This window comes from Balaenoptera ricei, chromosome 12 (genome assembly GCF_028023285.1).
Source record: "Balaenoptera ricei isolate mBalRic1 chromosome 12, mBalRic1.hap2, whole genome shotgun sequence".
Classification (NCBI taxonomy): domain Eukaryota; kingdom Metazoa; phylum Chordata; class Mammalia; order Artiodactyla; family Balaenopteridae; genus Balaenoptera; species Balaenoptera ricei.
This window is the reverse complement of record NC_082650.1, coordinates 19,011,502-19,031,271: the sequence shown is the minus strand read 5'-3', so window position 1 is coordinate 19,031,271 and position 19,770 is coordinate 19,011,502. Positions and strand designations below refer to the sequence as shown.

General features: G+C 35.2%; 1 protein-coding gene and 1 pseudogene across 1 annotated transcript in view; both read left to right on the top strand.

Annotated features, from left to right (window-relative positions):
- ADGB (androglobin) overlaps positions 1 to 19,770 on the top strand; it is a 159,239-nt gene that overhangs the window by 134,918 nt on the left and 4,551 nt on the right. The window contains exons 30-34 of the mRNA XM_059941038.1: positions 323 to 434; positions 9,275 to 9,447; positions 13,962 to 14,138; positions 14,887 to 14,989; positions 16,747 to 16,963. Of these exons, the coding sequence (XP_059797021.1) occupies positions 323 to 434; positions 9,275 to 9,447; positions 13,962 to 14,138; positions 14,887 to 14,989; positions 16,747 to 16,963 (782 nt within the window). The remainder of the gene's footprint in view (positions 1 to 322; positions 435 to 9,274; positions 9,448 to 13,961; positions 14,139 to 14,886; positions 14,990 to 16,746; positions 16,964 to 19,770) is intronic.
- LOC132376374 (calcium-independent phospholipase A2-gamma-like) lies at positions 10,334 to 12,007 on the top strand (annotated as a pseudogene).

Below are 19,770 nucleotides of genomic sequence, written 5' to 3'. Positions count from 1 at the left end.
AAAAAATACAAACCTTCCAATCCTTTTTTAGAGATTAATGTAATTCTGATTCCAAAACTGATAAGTAGCAAAAGTAAAATAAGTAAATTTCATTTATAAACATGAATGCAAAAGTTATAAATACTAGAATATATGATGGTAAGTATTCGTGGGGTTGTGAGGATAAACTTTTATAGACTGTGGTATTATAGAATTTTGGAGAACATCTGACAGTATCTAATTAAAGTATTATTATATGATCCAGAAAAATATGCATTTATTATGTGCCTAAAATCCTATGTTTATTTTTATTGTTAATTGTTTATTGCATTTTATTTCCTAGGTATACAAGTATATTATACAGTGTTTGGTGTTGTATAACAGTTGGCCTCTCACTGAAAGTCAACAGATGTTTGTTCAAGCACTAAAAGACTTAGAGAAAAATGATAACAAAGGTATGTCACCCTAAATGTTATTCATGTATTTTATATCTTCTAGAAATATTTAACAATAAATTTACCATGTAATTATTAAAACCTTATTGCTTACAATTTGTACTTTAATCCAGTGGCATTTCCTGTTCTGTTAATTGATTACATGTTTCAAAATCTTGCTGTTTGGTTTATAAAAACCAAAAATATATGATTGTTTAGGCCTAGTTTAAACAAAGTTTGTCCGGTTAGTAAAAATTACTAGATGATTATCTAACAAAGGTACAGGAAACTTTTCTAGTTATAAAATTATGTTTGTCCAAGTTTTTGGGAAAGTATAACTTTATAGATAAGTTTTTAAAAATATTTAAAAGAAGGAGAATCTCCTACTGAAAGAAGATACAGGTTTACTTTTTAAAATGTAAACTACTCTTAATATTCCTGAGAAGGAAATGATAGTTTGATGCTTTAGACTAAAAAAAAAATCTGAAATAGCCTCTACTCCTAAGCACTATATCACATTATGCAGTATAATAATTAAATCTGAAGGAATGAGTATTTTCAATGCATATTCTTTTCAAATTTGAAGCAAGATTGCCTAATCATAAAAATTAACATATGTACATTATTTTTAAAATAAAACTATACAATACAAAAGAGCATACTACAACACCAAAAGCTGGTGAGGATACAGAGCAACAGGAATTCTCATACATTGATAGTGGGAATACAAAATGGTACAGCCAAGTTGGAAGACAAGTTTCAAGGTTTCTTTTCTTTTAATTAATTTTTATTGGAGTATAGTTGATTTACAATGTTGTGTTAGTTTCTGCTGTACAGCAAAGTGAATCAGTTATACATATACATATATCCACTCTTTTTTAGATTCTATTCCCATATAGGTCATTACAGAGTTTTGAGTAGAGTTCCCTGTGCTATCCAGTAGGTAGGTCCTTGTTGATGATCTGTTTTATCTATACTAGTGTGTATATGTTAATCCCAAACCCCCAATTTACCCCACCCCCACCCCCTTTCCCCTTTGGTAACCATAAGTTGTTTTCTATATCTGTGACTCTATTTCTGTTTTGCAAATAGGTTCATTTGTATCATTTTTTTAGAATCCACATATAAGCGATATCATATGATATTTGTCTTTGTCTGACTTACTTCACTCAGTATGACAATATCTAGGTTCATCCATGTCACTGCAAATGGCATTATTTCATTCTTTTTTATGGTTGAGTAATATTCCATTGTATATATGTGCCACATCTTCTTTATCCATTCATCTGTCGATGGACATTTAAGTTGCTTCCATGTCCTGACTATTGTAAATAGTGCTGCAGTGAACACTGAGGTGCACGGTTTCTTATGAAACTAAAAATGCATTTACTGTTGTGAAATAAAATTCACATTGTATGGCATGACAAGAAAAATGTGAACATAAAAAATGTTCTCTGCCCTTTGGTCTCCTCTCTTCCCTCTACTGTGCATTGTGTATCTGCATTATGCATCTACCAAACCTCCCCCATCAGCAGAAATACCTGCTCAATCATAAAAAGCAACATTCTCCTGGCATCAACAAGACAACTCCTAAAGGATAACATTCCTTCTTGATGTTGTAAGGGGCCAAGATGACGCTTAGATCTGGATTGTATAAACTGTCAATAATTCATCATTAAACGTATAGCCCTCTGTCTCAAAAACCTTATATAACTATGCCTTGACTTCTAATGGGTGGAACAGTTCTCAGAGCTTTCTGAAATGCTGTTCCTGGGTTATAATCCTCAGTTTGACTCGAAAAACTTTTCCATTTCTTTCTTAGATCGACTAATTAACTTTTCATTGACACTATGTAACCAGTAACTGTGCTCTTTAGTATTTACACAAAAGAGTTGAAAACTGAATTCTGGTTTAAGATGGTGACATAGGATGCTCCTGAATTTACCTCCTCCCACAGGTACACAGCTGATTACCTCCTACACATCAGGCAAATGGAAAAACTCACACCAAAACGTATCGTAAAGGTTGAGATATACTCTCGCCATAAACCCCACACCCAGCACAGTGACATACAATTGGAAGGGAACTCACAACACCCAAAGCAAAGGGTTTGGACTGAATGTCTAGTGCCCCAGCTATTAAAATTTCCACGTGAGTGACTGGCACCCAAAACACCTAGCTCTAAAGGCCAATGGGGTTTTGTCCACAAGACCCATAAGACTATAGCAAATAGTTCTTAGTAGGCTTCCAAGGATGCTCTGGCCTCCAGGGCTCAGTGCAGAGACAGCAGACAGAACTGCCCATCTCCCAGTCTTTCCCTGAAAGGTCTATCTGCATACTTTAAAAGCTACTGCCTGAAGGTCTGGCTTCTAATCCAATATATTTTTTTAATGTTTGTACTACCCACAGCCATGTGTACATTCAATGCCGTCTCTATCAAAGTTACAGTGGCATTTTTCACAGAAAAAGTAAAATCCTAAAATTTGTATATAACTACAAACTAGAAGAAAACATAGGGGATAAAATCCTTGACATCAGTCTTAACGATGATTTTTTGGTATTGATACCGAAAGTATAAGCAACAAAAGCAAAAATAAACAAGTAGGACTACATCAAACTAAAAAGCTTCTGCACAGCAATGGAAACCATCAATAAAATTAAAAGCAAGTTATGGAATGGGAGAAAATATTTGCAAACCATCTATCTGATAAAAGGTTAATATCCAATATATATAAAGAATTCATACAACTCAATATCAAAAAAAGAAACAATCCAGTTAAAAAATGGGCAGAGGACCTGAATAGACATTTTTCCAAGGAATACAAACGGATGGCCAACATACACACGAAAAGATGCTCAACATCACTAATCATCAGGGAAATGTAATTCAGAACCACAATGAGATTTTACCTCACATTTGTTAAGATGGCTATTCTCAAAAAGATAAGAGGTAGCAGGTACTGGCGAGAATATGGAGAACAGGGAACACTTTGTACACTGCTAGTAGAAATGTATATTGGTGCAGCCATTATGGATGGAGGATGAGTTTCCTCAAAAAATTAAAAATATAACTGCCATATGATCTAGCAAATCCACTTCTGGGTATATATCCTAAGGAAATGAAAACATTATCTCCAAGAGATATCTGCACCTACATGTTCATTGCAGCATTATTTACAATAGCCAAGACATGCAAACAGCCTAAGTGTCCATTGATTGATGAATGGGTAAAGAAATTATGGTAAATATGCACAATGGAATATTATTCAGCCATAAAGAGAAGAAAAACCTGTCTTTTGCAACAACATGAATGAAGCTTGAGGACATTATGATAAGGGAAAATAAGTCAGACAGAAAGACAAACGCTGTATGATCTCACTTACATGTGGAATCTGAAACAATGGAACTCATAGAAACATTGAACAGATTGGTGGTTGCCAGAGAGGTGGCTGGGGGACATAGAAAATGAGTAAAAGTGCTTAAAAGGCACAAACTTCCAGTTATACGATAAATAAGTCCTGGGAATGTAATGTATGTTTCTCAAGTTCAAATTGTCCGACACAGGTGGATTTTCAGTAACTGAACACGGTAGTATAATTTATGAACTAGAATAATGTAAAATGTAGATCTTGATTATGGTACAAAATTAATAATATGAATTAAGTTTTTAAAAGGAAGTTAATATTAAATGGAGAAATACAGTAGAGTGGCTAAACTACTGTACATTCCACTACCTGAAACTGGGTTATCACCTGCAAAATTAGAATAACTCCTATATTATATAATAACTCCTCTATTTCAAAGTTGTTTGGAAGATTCAAGATAATATATATAAAGTTCCTAGAACCTAGTAGCACTTCAAAAAATGGCTTTATCATTATTGTGTATTCCAACTAGAAAATAAGTCTTTAGGAATAATTATATATCTTCTTTTTTGACATCACATTTGACAAGTTTATGTGTGAATGATCAGCTGCTAAAATTAAATGACACCTTGTGTCACCTAATACATTTTTTGCTGAAAGTAGCAAAGAAATTCAGGATTGAATTGTATTTAAAATGAACCAGGAAAATTATCTATTTGAAAGAATATGTTTCAATCTTTTTGAAAGTTAAGTGGCTTTTGAATTCAGAATAATCATTCTCTAATTTCATGTTTATAAATGTTTTTTTTAGTTAGCCAATTTGTTTAAATTAAAACATATCAATATGCCCACTTCCACTTGTCAATTATATTTACAACTCATAACCTACAAACTTTAACCTTAAGAGTGTGATATATTTTAGAGAAATTAAGTTATTAATGTCTTAAAATTATTCACTTAGCTTGCTTTTCAATTATAAATATATCAAACATAAATTGGTCAAGTGTTTTTTTCATTTGTACATTGGTGACCTAATTTAAAATTTTATGTAAATTAAATGGAAATGTTGCCCTATTTACTGATTTAAACTCAATGTTTAATTTATATGAGAAATAAAATATATAATTTTTTAAAAATATATAATTTAATTTTTTTCAAAATTTTACATCTTTATAACTCATGATAAAATATAAGGCCTGAAACATGGCTATGTACAACCTAGGATATTTCTATTATAAAATTTTAGGAAGTTTGGCCTCTGGTTAACATGAAGCAACAGTGCCACCTTTAGTATATTTCAATACTTAAGTTTTAGTAAAAATTGCTTACTTTCACTTAAGAAAATAGAAAATGGAGAATCTTGAGCAGGTAATACTTAGTGATATCATCTGCCTTTATACATAATTAGCGGTCTTGTTATTTTGAAGTCCTTTTGTTTATATTGCTGGCCTGCATATTTGAAGTTCTAATCTATTCGCATTAAACGTAAACTTTATCATTCTCAAAAAAAGGTTTCAAGTCCCACTGCTAATTTTATTAGCAGGATTATAACATTATTTCCTGAACTCTAATAAATATTATATTATTGGTTTTTCTTAGGCACAATACATGCATGGTGTATACAGTTCAGAGTATTTGAAGAAACCAAGCATTGTAGATACTATATATATTTACTATATATATTTATATATTCATATATACATGGTGTTTCTGTTTATATTTACCAAGTGTGATTGTACTTGGTAAATGTATACTTTGTTCTAAACAAGTTTTCTAGTTGAGAAATTATATTAATGTTCAAATCCCAACCAGTTTTATTTTCTGGATATATAAATCTAAGCACTGAATTTTAATCATAAAATCAAAATTACATTTCTGTAATTCTTCTAATTACATGAATATGCAAAGCAGGGTCACATTTTTCACAATTTTGACCTACTAGGATATTTATTCTTGCATCTTACTGACATATATGCTCCCAATACATACAGGTTCCCTATAAAGCTTTACATATTAAACGTAGGCAATCTGATAATGAATACATACTATGAGTTCAGCCCTATACTAGGTGAAATTAGGAATTTAAAATGAAGTATGTAATGATATTCTCACCTTTGTTGAACTTGTAATTCCTGGAAGAAAAGTTACCATATTGTAAGCCATTAAATAATATAGAAATTATTTTATTCTATATATTAATAATGTAAAGAAAGAGGATGGTATGCACCTGCTGTGTGCCTCACACTGTAGTAAATGTTCACGTATGTAAACTTGAATATTAGAATATGTTAATTTGAGTGGAATCAAATGTGCCTAAATGTATGACTCAAACGCTAAGAATTATGGGTAGTGAGAAAAAGAAAGCACCAGAAATACCTAATGGAGCAGCTTGAGATTCCATTTCATCTGACATTTGTTAACATCTTAAAAACCTGGGGTGTATGATACTAGGTAAGATCCTATTTTAAATGTTTTTTATTGATTTTTTTTTAAAGCCTGTGGCACAGTCTTAGGTTTCATTACATAGAGGAGGAAACTTAAGCTTAATGAATACAATAAACCTGCCAAAGTTAACCTGCAGTGGCTGATCCGGGATTCACTACTAAGTCATTTGATTATTTGACCAAAGGATCTTCCCTAGCACCACACTTCTCAGCAGGCTGGGGTTGTTGGCAGAAAGGCAAGTTGCCCCCTTGTAAAATCACGGTGCTTGCGGTAGTGCAGGATGCTCTGTCCCCACTTTGAAAGCAGCCGATAACCGAGACCAAGTGAAATAAGATCTGGATTCTTCGCAGTTACTGTTTTACTTTGCTGATGGGGTGACTTACGAGACTCTGATTTTGAAAGGGACTGACATGTCCTTTGAACTGTTGTTTGAATGCTGATTCAACTTATCAGTTGGGAGAGCCTGAGTAAATTATGTAAACTCTCTGAACCTACCCTGCTGGGATTCTTTGAGAATTAAAAGAGAGAGAAACATCGTAGGGATTCAACAAATATCATTTGCTCTCCCAATACTTGGGTATTTGTTAGAAAAAAATTAATAGAACATAAAGCGAAATCCTTCATATTGGGAAAAGGTAATTATACCCTCCTAAATGTAAACCCGTGTTTCTCTAAGTGCAGTCCTTGGACCAGCAGCCTCAGATACTCAGATACTATCTGGATACTTGTTAGAAAGCAAATTTGGGGGCTCCGCCTCATACCTTCCAAATCAGAAACTTTGGGGGGTGGGGTCCAGAAATCTGTTTCTTAACAAGCCCTTCAGGTGGTTCTGACACAGGCTAAAGTGTGAAAACCACTCTTGTAAAGGAACCTTCAGCTTCACTGAACTCTAACTCACTGGTATTCTTCCCTTCCGCCCATCCCTTTGCAACATTTGCTTCCAAGGAAAGGGAAAACTGTATACATTTCTTAAAGCAGTGTTTCTCGAAGTATGAATCAGAGCCACTTGAGAGAGTTTTTAAAGCTGTACATTCCTGGGCCCCATATCAAACTCTAAGAGGTTGGACTCTCTGGGGTTTGGGCTTCAAGACCTACATTTTCCAGACTCCCTAGGTGATTCATACATTCATCAAATTTGTGAATTGCTGCTTTACAGTAAGCATAGCATAACTGGTAACAGAGTTGTCTGGCTGCACAAGATAAAAAGAATGAATTCTTCTACTCCAGTTTCTATGAGATATTATTATGTAGCACTGGCCACAGATAGATCTCTAAAATGTAGTTAACTCCTGATTTTGCTGGCATTGAGACCTCTGGGACCTGGATTTAAGTGAGGTGGTAGCTGTGGCCACTGAGACTGGTCGAAGCGCAGTTACCTCATATTGGGCTAAAGATGAAGAGCTGGTACTGCACCATCTCTATACAGCAGAGACAGCATGAGGAGCCTCTGCAGGGAAGCGGTGCTGAAATACATGGGCTTCCATTTCTGTGCAAATAGTGTTTCTTCAACCTCAAAGTTTTTGGTTAACAAAGGATATCAAAGAACCAAAGAGAAAATATGTCCTTTGCAGCCTCTCTACATTCTATCCTGGGTTTCTGATAAAAGGTGATTTTACTGTGTGGCTTCCTATAAAAATCTTTGTCTTCTTTTCTTCTTTTTCTCTTGATTCAGTTTCTGTGGCTCATCATTTCTACCCTTGTGCCTCATCCTTACTCTCATTTAAGTAACCTTATTTTCATTCTGTGGTCTCATTATTTTCACTTTTCTGCTCACAAGTTCAATCGGTCCACTTTTTTCTTTGCCTACTCATCACACGCAAGAGCTGAGCTGTTTAGTATGGAGTCTCACGTACTCCACAGAGCTTTTTGATATTTCATGCTCTTGTGACAAGGTCTCCAGGCGGCTGTGAGAGACCTGGCCTATGTGAGTTCTCCATTCTCTCAGGACTCTGCCCCAGACAAACAGCATGCAGAGATAACTCAGAAGCTTCAAATAAGAAAAGAAATCCAGGAGGACATCAATGGAAATAGCAGGAAAAAAGACTCCAAAAATTTACTCATCCATAAAAACAATGAAAAAACTAGCAGAGATGATCAGAATCAACTTTTCAGAATTCAGGAAATTAACAAAGGCTTTATTCAAGAAAAACAGCCATATCTCTTTAAGAACAGTAAGCTTTATGACATTTTACTTGCCCCAGTCCCATCCCCTGGTCTCCAGCTCAGCAGTAACCTTGAAAACTAACAGCCTGCATTCCTGGTACAGGAAAATGGAACTGAATCTCTTTCAAAGCCTCATTCCCAGAAAAACAAAAACTGAAAAAATTTGTCACTGACAAACTTGCCCTATGAGAAATACTGAAGGAAATCGTACAGGCTGAAATCAAAGGACACTATGCAGTAAATTGTATCCACGTGAAGAAATAAAATGCACCATAAGAGAAATTTAAAAATACTTAGAGATGAATGAAAAACAATTAGCAACATACCAAAACTTATGAGATGCAATGAAAGCAGTACTAAGAGGGAAATTTATAGCTATAAATGCTTACATTTAAAATGAACAAAGATCTCAAATCAATAACTTAATATTCCACCTTAAAAAACTAGAAAACTGGAAAAGAAAGTAAACCCAAAGTAGGCAGAAAGAAGGGAATAATAAATATTAAAGCAGAGATAAATCAATTCAATATTGTACTGGAGATACTAGCCAAGGCAATTAGGCAAGAAAATGAACTGAGAGCATCCAGATCAGAAACAAATTATATAGTAATGATCATTATATAACCTTATGAATAAACCAAAACCATGATTTATACATTTCAATGGGAAATTTATAGTATATGAATTATTTCTCAATTATATAAAAGGGAGTCACACAGATCTTTATAAAAGGTCTGTCTGCTTGTTTGCTTACCTGCTTGTTTAAAAAAAGAAAAAATATCCAAATGCCTTAGACTAACCATTTTTCCAACTTCTTCCCTTTTTCCTACATGACATGATTTTATTATTATATCATGACTCAGTGGTTTCCTTTTTTTGTTTTTCTAGCACATGGAGAGAAACATGAGGAATTAATTACCTTAGGAAGTCCAGATTCCCACACTATTAGTGAGGGACAAAAATCTTTAGGAACTTCCAAAACAACAAGGAAAGGCAAAGAAAAGTCTTCTGAGAAAGAAAAGATAGCCAAAGAAAAACAAGCGCCTCGCTTTGAGCCTCAGGTGGGTGTGATGCTTTTTTTATTGGAGTCATTTAATAAATTTAGGTTCATTGGGTCCCTATTTTCCCATATCTTTTGAGGAAAACCTGAAAAATTCCATCTCCCTGTTTGCAGCAATCATCTAGATACCTTAAAGACATTCCTTGGGCACCTTCTGTAAGCAGTCTTCCTTAGTTTAGTGTCAAAAAGTGTTAATTGAGCTTTTAATATGTAAGACACTGTTTTGGGGACTTGGGTTTCTAATATTAATATTATACAGTCCCTACCTTCAAGGAACTCACAGTCTAATGGAGGAGACTGAAGGTAAAGAGAGAGTTGTAATGTTAGATATGGTATGCACAGTGGTAGAAAGGATAGGTACCTATTTCAGCCTCTGCCTAGAGGAGTCCTGAACTGAATCAGTGAGCAAAGACATTCAGAGGCAAAAATCCAACACAATTTGGTTTTTGAACCACTAAGGTATGGGGTATGAGGCTGGAAGGGTAAGTAAGGGTCAGGTGGAGGGGAGCCTTTTAGAAAGCCTGGTTAGAAACCTGGGACTCTATCTACAAGCCAGGGGTCCTGATTCCAAAGTTTTTCAGGACCAGGTAGGTAATCCCAATGATTAAGGGTAAGGAAGAGTATGTGGGTGGCAAGTTTGAGGAGTGCAAGCAGAGTCCTAAAGATACTCAAATTCAAGTTATTTAAAAACACTGAACTCAAAACAAATTACCTGTGAGGACAAAATCTTCCTGTCATTTGTGATCACAGCTTAGGCTACACAGGGCTGGGACATGGGACTTTAAGAAGGGTACTGACTTTAAGAAGTGTACTGACATGATCAGATTTACATTTCAGATACCTTGGTGACTTTTAAGGGTATGAAATTAAAGGGAAAAAGATTAGAGATGGGAAAACCATCAGAAAGCACTGCAATAGTCCAGACAAAAGAGTACAAGCTGTACCAGATACAGGTCAGAGGAAGGAAGAAGAGGACAAATGAGGTTCTCCTAGTTTCTGCTAAACAAAGTACAGCTAACTCTCTTTCTCATCCCTCTGAAGGTGTACAAACTTTAGTGTAGGTGGTTAAATTGGTGGATACATTCCCAAATTAAAGTATGATTCAGTCCAAAGAAAAGGAAGAGGCAGTTAAAAACTGAGCAGACTATTAGCAAAGACAAAAATGGAGAGAAGAAAAAGCGTTTATCTCTTCAACAAGACAAGATTGCTAGGATGAGTATTGATGACAGAACCTGGGCATTTATTCAAGCATTAAGAACAACTGAGCCAAAGCTCTGCATTAATAGGGTTGAACAACTGACTTTTCATCTTCAAGAATTTCCTGAGGGAAAAGGAGTGGCTGCCAAGGAAAGAATTATTCCATATTTATTATGACTGAGACAAATTAAGGATGGCATTCTTCAGGCTGCAGTTAGAGAAATTCTGGCCTTAATTTGGCTGCATGAATCCAGTGAAAGGAAGAGGAATCCTAATTCGCACAATTGACGATGGAAGAACAAGGGGTGTGGTTGCTCTTTAGACATTGCGGAAATCAGGTGAACTCACTCAGAAGCCAGTTCATCAGCTCTCTGACTGCATTTGTGGTGGAAGTACAGGTGCCATATTAGCTTTCATGTTGGGGCTGTTTCATATGCCCTTGGATGAATGTGAGGAACTTTATCGAAAATTAGGATGAGATGTGTTTTCACAAAATGTCATTGTTGGAACAGTCAAAATGAGTTGGAGCCCTGCATTTTATGACAGTCAAACTTGGGGAAATATTCTTAAGGATAGAATGGGATACACACCAATGATAGAAACAGCAAGAAATCCCTGAAGTCCTAAGGTAGCTGCAGTAATTACCATGGTAAACAGAAGGAAAGTGCCAACAACTTTTGTTTTCTGAAACTATGATCATTTTCCTGGAATCAACTCTTACCAGTTGGGAGGCTGTCAGTATAAGATGTGGAAGGCCACTAGAGCCATATCTGCTGCTCCAGGCTACTGTGCGAAGTGTGCATTTGGAAAACAATCTTCATCACAATGGAGATTTGCTTCCGAATAACCCCTCAGCATTAGCAATGCATGAGTGTAAATGTCTTTGGCCAGACATACCATTAGAGTGCCTAGGACATTGGACATCATGAGAGTGATGTGAGAAACACGGCGACATACACAAGCTTGAACTGTCTAAAGTTATCAACAGTGCAATAGATAGAGAAGAAACCCATATAATACTTTATGATCTATTATATTACTTCCTGACACCTATTTTTAGATTCAATCTTGTCATGCGTAAAAACTTTACCTCTAGATGAAAGTTGAAATGAAAAGCTGGATAAGCTGCAGGTAAAAGAGTTGAAGTACATAGAAAGAAATGAAGAAAAAAATTAAAAACTTACAAAAATATTGTCAAGAAAAAAGTTCTTCAGAAAACTAATGATTGGATAAAACTAAAAACTGACATGTGTGAAAACCTCTGTTCTTTTCAAAATTTTGAAGAATGTATGCATATTCTCCAAAATGAAAGCCTGTTCAGAAGGTCCACCAAATTCAGTAAGGAATTGTGGGATTCAATTTGAGTTAACTTTCAAATACTCATGAATTCTAGAGAATCCTGAAAGAGACAATGTTTAGAATATCTTGTGAAGCACAAAAGGTATGTTTGGTTACAGAATTCGCATGGGAATTGGGTTTTTATGACATTAAAAATGAACTAAGCTTTAGGAACCTTAATATTGTGCTAGTTGGTTTTAGTAGCTATTGGTATTATATTGTTTGATGTTTGAAAATTTAACATATAGGCCAAACAGGAAACCAAAAACTATAATAATACTTTGTATTTTTGCTTTATTCACCAGAATCATGTTGAATTTATTTGATCCTTTATTTTATTTCATATGGAAAAGCTAATTTCTTCTTAAATTTATATTACTTATGTTCTCACTAGCTACATTCTACAATCCAAATACTGCCTTTTAGTGTAATATCATCTAAATAAATGCAGACAAATGGAACGCTCTCTATCAAATTACAATTACGTTTGAAATATGAAAGAGCCAGATAAAATTTTCTATTCAAAATGTGTTTCTTTCAACATTGTTTTGCTCAAAAACATAGGTGAAGTTCCAGTCAACCACTTTTTTCCACTTGAAACTTCAAGATAATGCTGTGTGTTAACTTTTCTAGATGTAGCCCAGTTTATAAAATCAATTATTTGAATTTTCTGAGAAAATAGTCCTATCATTAACAACAACAAAACTATTCAAGTTTAAAGCAAATAAGCTAAATTCAACCCATAAATTCTTATAGACATGTGGCCTTCCCTTAGTCCTTCATAGTGTTCCCTTCCCTAATCAAAACTTGATCCCAGAGAAGTTTCTGAAAAACTCATTTATCAAGCAATATAAAAGATGGTAAAAGCTTATGTACTGTGTTTTAGAAGGAAGAAATAAAAGAATATCCAATTGTGAGATTTAAATTTTCATCAGAATATTAAGGGAATATTGTAGAAAGCTAGGAGGTCTTTTTGATAACCTTAAAACCAAACTACACATGAAAACTTTATTCAGTGGCCCCCCAATCTCCACTTCCCCATCTGCGTTATGTAATATGGATTATTGACATTGTCTCAGTCTTATGTAAAGTGCTAGTAACCTCATCAGACTCAAGCTCGTCTCCTTACCAGATTGCTACCAATGAGCCTCACTTATCTAGACATTTTCAAGTCCTATGTCAATCTGCTCCCAGCCTAAAGTCCGTGAAAGTGATCCTACAAGACAGCAAAATGTTAACTTTCCTAATGAATATATATCAAGTATATCCAGGCTTGGAAATGATCAACTATTCCTGCCCTCATTCTTGTAAAGAGATGGTATGAGTGAGCCTAAGTGCAATTTAGAATTATTTTTATTTACAGTTTTTAGGTGAAATTTGCATAGAGTGATATGCAACAATCTTAAATGTACAATTCAGTGAGTTTTGACAAGTGAATTCACCATGTAACCCACATCTCTGTCAAGGTTTAGATTCTAGACCGTTTCCATAAGCTTAGAAATTCCCTTAAACCTCTTTGCAGTGGATTCTGTCATCCCCATACCTCTCCCCCAAGCAAATTTTGCCTGTTCTGGAATTTCATACAAATGAATCATACAAGAAGTACTCTTTTGCGCTCAACACAAAAGTACTCTTTTGTGCTTCTTTATTTCTGTATAATGTCTGTCTGTGGAATTCAACCACACTGTGGTATGCATTAATAGTTTATTACTTTTTAATGTTAAGTAGTAGTCCATGTATGAACATACTACAATTTGTTTATCCATTCATCAGTTGACAGATATTTATATTGTTTCCCCTTTTTAGGCTAATATGAATGAGGCTATAATAAATGTTCTTTTCCAAGTCTTGTTGTGAATATATGTTTTCATTTCTCTTGGCTTAAATACTTAAGTGAAATTATGGGTCATAGGATAAAATCTAGATCCTTTTGAAAGGAGGAAAGCATCTGACCCAAAGGTTTTTACTTTACTTTGCCAGATATCCACTGCTCACCCTCAACAAGAAGACCCAAATAAACCCTACTGGATTTTGAGGTTGGTCACTGAATACAATGAAGCAGACTTTTTTGAAGTGAAAAAAGATACAGAACGAGCAGATGAAATCCGAGCCATGAAGCAGGCCTGGGAGATGACTGAGCCAGGAAGATCGATCAAGGTTACCTGAGTTTGAAAAGTTGTCCTTTTACCTTTCATTCCTGGGCGTGGTCTGAAGGAAGAGCCATATTGGTGAAACAACATAGTCTTTCCTTTAGGAAATACCTGGAATTTTGTCCGACATCAACTAACTAAATATTAAGACCACATTTGAACACATTGTGAAATGTTATTATCCAGATACCCAGATGACTTCCAAAAGCAAAGCACATAATGGTGCCACTTATGGCCCAAACTGTAGGTCGCCTTGTTCTTTCACATCATCTGGGATTAACACTCTCTGTCCTTAACACTCCCAACTAAGAAAGCATAAAAATGTTTAATATGTGCTTTCATGTACTTTGAACAACCTTAGATAGAGAAAAATCATGTGCTGCCCTTGTGGAATACACATACCTCATGATTCCTCCTCTCTATATTTTATATAAGAATCATTGCCATAGTGAAACATTATTATTTATATGTGCTTCATGTCCACAACTCAGGGTTATTGAGGCAGATGAAAAAGGTTCAGGAGCACCTGGATCTAAGCTAGCATGCACAGCGTATGAGTTTTAGGACTTCTTCTTCATTAGTTCTCACAAATCACTGTCAAGATCATGGATGGTTCAGAATTGGAGTTTTTCTTTGGTAATTCATAAGAGCTGGTCTGGTTCAGGCTGCCATATTCATTCACATTTTCCCGTGTCTTTTGAGTACTGTTGAGATGGTATTGCCTGTAATGTGTGTTGATAATGTCTGTCCTTTAGGCTGCCCAGGCGCGTCTCCATTATCTCAGCCGGTTCATTAAGAAAACACCTGATGCTGAGTGCGTGCCTATGTCTGAAAGCCAAACCAAAGGAGGGGAAGAAGGTCAGTGAACCCTGCCCCAGCTGCCCCAAGCACGGAGCTGTTACTTGCACCTCTTCAAAGCTAGTCAGCAAGTCATGCTTGGTAAAAAGAAAAATTTCAGAATCTATTTCATTATAGGATTGTAAAGTTATAGACAGTTCTGTAAGAAAATAGATTCTGAAGCATTTTCTTTTTACCAAGCAGGTGTTCACTTTGTCCCCAAGTAGATATGATCTTCCCCATTTAAGAAAAGATGAAACCAGAAATAAGGGTGCCGCCTCGTTAGAAGGTAGCAGTATGTGAACTTGAAGGCAGGCTCACAACTATAAATCTGGCACCTTTCTAATCACAATAGCAATAAACAATAGCAATAAGAATCAAAGTAAGAAAGCTAACTACTTTCAGTGAACAATTTGCCATGGGCCTGGAACTATAAAATACTAATTATTTCATCCAATACTCACATCAACCCACTGATACAAATATTATTTCCAACTTGCCAGTAAGGACCCAGGCCCAGACTAATTTGCTAAATTCACAAGCTACCCAAGGACAGAGGCAGCATGCAGACATAGCTCTCCATCACTCCAGGGCTCTTCCCACAAACACTTGGCTATACCTCCATCTATCACAATGCTGAGTTGTCCAGGGAGGCTGAAGACATTCACATCCCAAATCGTGCTTTTCCACTTTTACATCTTCAGGAGTATAACTCAATAATTGTTATAAAAGTAATGTCCCTTAACTTTGCATGTGAAGAGGATAAAAAATAAATATCACCCCAATCCTGTTATTCTGGGATGGGCACTGCTCAAAGTGCTTTATGTTTATTATCTCACTTTAACCTACAGCAACTATGAGGTAGACCTTACTATTTCCATTTTGTAGATTTAGAGACCAAAGCTCAGATGGTCACCTTATTCTTCCTATGCCATACATCTATAAAGTGACCAAGTTGGGATTTGAAATATTTCTAACTCCTAAAGTACTCACTCCTCTAATTGGTAGAGTTTAATGTAATGTTAGGAATATAAAGGTGAATAGAATATAGTTCTTGTTCTTTAGGCTCTAGATTTTATTATTAATTTTTTAAATGTTGTGCTAATTTGTATGTAAAAGAAAATTTTATTGCACTGGACACGTTAAAAATGGCAAAGAAGATTTTATTTATGACTATTGCAATAGAGGAGAGACTGAACTCAACTCTGAAAACAACAGAAACAAGTGAGGATTTATAACTAACTAGCAGGGAGTGGATGAAAAATTACTTACAGGAATTTGGTTAGGTATCAAAGGTCAGGGAAGAGAAATTTGATTAAATATCAAGTGTGGAGGAAGAGGAGTTTAATTGGATATCAAGAGTAGGGGGATTCTTGATAAACTAGTTTGGCAGGATTCTTGGCTAAAACTGGGATTCATCACAAGTCAAGGACAAGGCCTAGTGGAGAACAGAGCTCAGAGAAGGCTGAACTTATCATGTAACATACAGGCAAAAAAGGCACAAATCTTAATTGTACAGCTTGATGTATTTTCATATGTGAGTATATTCAGGAGCCACCATTCAGATCAAGATAAAAAACCCTTAATACATCCCAATAGTCCTCTTCATTCTCTTTCCCAGCCTTTTCCTTCCTGAAAGTAACTATTTGATCTCTATGACCATGAATTAATTTTTCCTGTTTTTGAACTTTACATATTTATGTATTCTATGTCTCGCTATTTTTGTATGTGATTTCATAGAATGCAAGTTTTTTCAGTAATGCATATATCATATTTAGTAGAAACATCTTCAAGTGCCATAAAAGAGTCAGATATAAAGAGTTCCATGAGTTTAGATAACAGAGAGACTATACTATCAGGGAGTATGCTGTGGAAGAAGTGGCAGACGAACAAGGGCTTCAAGGATCTGGCAAAATCAACAAGCAGTGAAAGTGGAAGATCATCCCCCGCAGGGAAGGAAGAGCATGAGCAGAGCATGCGGAAGGAAAATATCAGTAAGTATTGCCTTTATTGGTAGGATAAACACATATTTTAAAATAAAAATTCTGGAAAAGATACTAAGTTAAGCACGTGATGGCTAGGGTTAAACACAGAAAAATATGTGTATAGGTCTTCATTTTGATTATCAGAGTTGGTAATCTGCTCAAGGACCTGATTACTAAATACTTAACCTAAAGATAAAAGTGGGAAATTTTTTTTTTAATTTTTAAGTAGCAGTTATATTTTCACATAGTTTTCTGTGTCTACGAATACTAAAAATAAAATTGCACAGATCGCATATACAATTGTCACTAAAAATAGATTTTTTGTTTTATCTATAGTATACTACATCTTTTATAACAAATTTTAAATATTTGGTTTCTAAAATGTTCTAAAATCTCTATTCTAACACAAAGTTTTCCATTTTATATATATATACCACATCTTCTTTATCCATTCATCTGTTGATGGACACTTCACTTGCTTCCATATTTTGGCTATTGTAAATAATGCTGCTGTGAACATGTGCATATTGGGGTGCATGAATCTTTTGGAAATAGTGTTTTCATTTTCTTCAGATATATACGCAAGAGTGGAATTGCTGGATCATATGGTAGCTCTATTTTTAGTTTTTTAAGGAACCTCCAGACTGTTTTCCACAGTGGCTTCACCAATTCACATTCCCACCAGCAGTGTACAAGGGTTCCCTTTTCTCCATATCCTTGCCAACATTTGTTATTTGTAGTCTTTTTGATGACAGTCATTCAACAGGTGTGAGGTGATACCTCATTGTGGTTTTGATTTGCATTTCTCTGGTGATTAGCATGTTGAGCATCTTTTCATGCGCCTGTTGGTCATCTGTATGTCTTCTTTGGAAAAATGTCTATTCAGGTCTTCTGTCCATTTTAATCATGTTGTTTGGTTGTTTTTTTTTTTAATATTGAGTCGTATGAACAGTTTATATATTTTAGATATTAACCCCTTATTGGGGTGCATTTTGGGGTAATAAGGAGGGGTCAGGAAACAGAGAGGAAAGATAAGAGTGAGCAGGGATGGAAGACCTAGAGGCCAAAGCAGCCTGTCCTCATGCAAAAAATGCTTCAAAGCATTCTTAAGTATGTTTTATTACAATTTTATTTTAATATAAGATGATAAGTTGAATTACACACCATCAACACGAAATTTACTCCCCCTCCCAGCAAGAAGAGGTGTGCTGTTCTTTGGGTCTAGTACATCCTATAGCACTGATGCACTGCCATGTACCCCAGGTACTGTTGCTGTAGAAGGAATCCTGCTTGAAAATCATGGGTCCGGTTATCTAGCTGTTCTCTGGAACTTTGTGTGTTGCTCCCACCTCTGCTGTTGGTGCACCACAAATTGGCCCTCACTCCTGAGGGAGCATCGCCCATAGGAGATTACAGACCTTGTGAGAGATTTACATGCTCTGGCCTCTACATTTATATACATATACACATATACATGTATGTATATTTATGTACTCATTTATTTGTGACTTCCAAAATGCTACCTTATTCTTGCTACTTTCTATTTTCACATATAGTAGGTAACTTAGAACAACTTCCTTCATAATGCCAGAGGACATGTAAATAAATAATATCATTATGGATTTCACTCTTATGCATTCTTTCTCAACACCAAGCCATCATCAAGGTCAAGAATTCAAACTTTGCTTTCAACTTCCCTTTTATTTCTGGAGGCCTCTGGAAAGTGCCTCTTCCAAAGGTTGGAGGTGATCTTTGTCTTTAGTCCCAATCTTTTCCCCAGGCTTCACAATCAGTCAAACTATTCTTCACCATTTCTTTTAAACAGCTATTTTCTTACAATCTATGATGAAGTTTTCTGCCGATTCTGTTGCAAACTGAAACTTTTGTAAAATATAATAAAATGACCCAGTGATGACCAATTGCTATAAAAATATCTCTAAATGCATACTCTCACTTTCAGAACTTATCCCACAGAGTACCAGTTTGCAGACGGACAATGCATGCACACACACACGTGCACACATGGGCACACACTTGGAGCTGCACTGTTCTAGAGGTCCAAGATCATACTACACTTACACGCTATTCTGATACAACAGTTTTATAAGTGAAAATGAAGATTAACCTTCTCTTCCCCTTTTACACCCTCCCTGTTTAAATACATATTACTTGGCAGGATGCAAGAGAACGCAAACATCCAATTAATCAAAAACATTTTCTTTCCAGTCAGAGTCAGCGGAGTTGGTGTCTTACAGAAACAATTCAAGTTTGAAATGCCAAAAACATATGCAACAAAAGTAGATAGGCTCATAAGAAAAACAAATGAACTTTAGAAATCTAAGATCACAGAGCAACCATGATGAAAAAAGAAAAGTTATTAACCACTGGTTTCTAGAAGAGTCATATTTTATATAAGATGCAATATTTCAGGAATGTTTTATTTAATGTTATAAAGTGAAAAACATGACTGAATTTATGTTTTAATAATGAAGCAGAGTTGGGGTTTGTACTACTATATTCTTTATTTCTCACGGGTATCATGCCTATAAAAGCATGATATTTTTGAAAAATGGAAAATTAATTTGATGTTACTGCTTTTTACGTTTTTAAAGTTTTACATTAGATTATATTTCTATGAATAATCCCTTTTAACAAGTTGTTATAAATTAAACACTTTACAATATTCCTGGAGACTATTACAACCACACGTGAAAAGCAAGATTAAACAGCCAGTGGGAGGGCGGGATTTTTTGCATGGCAGAGAGAAGACTTGACATATCCTCTCCCCAAAAGCAATGATAAACTGGAAAAGATTAA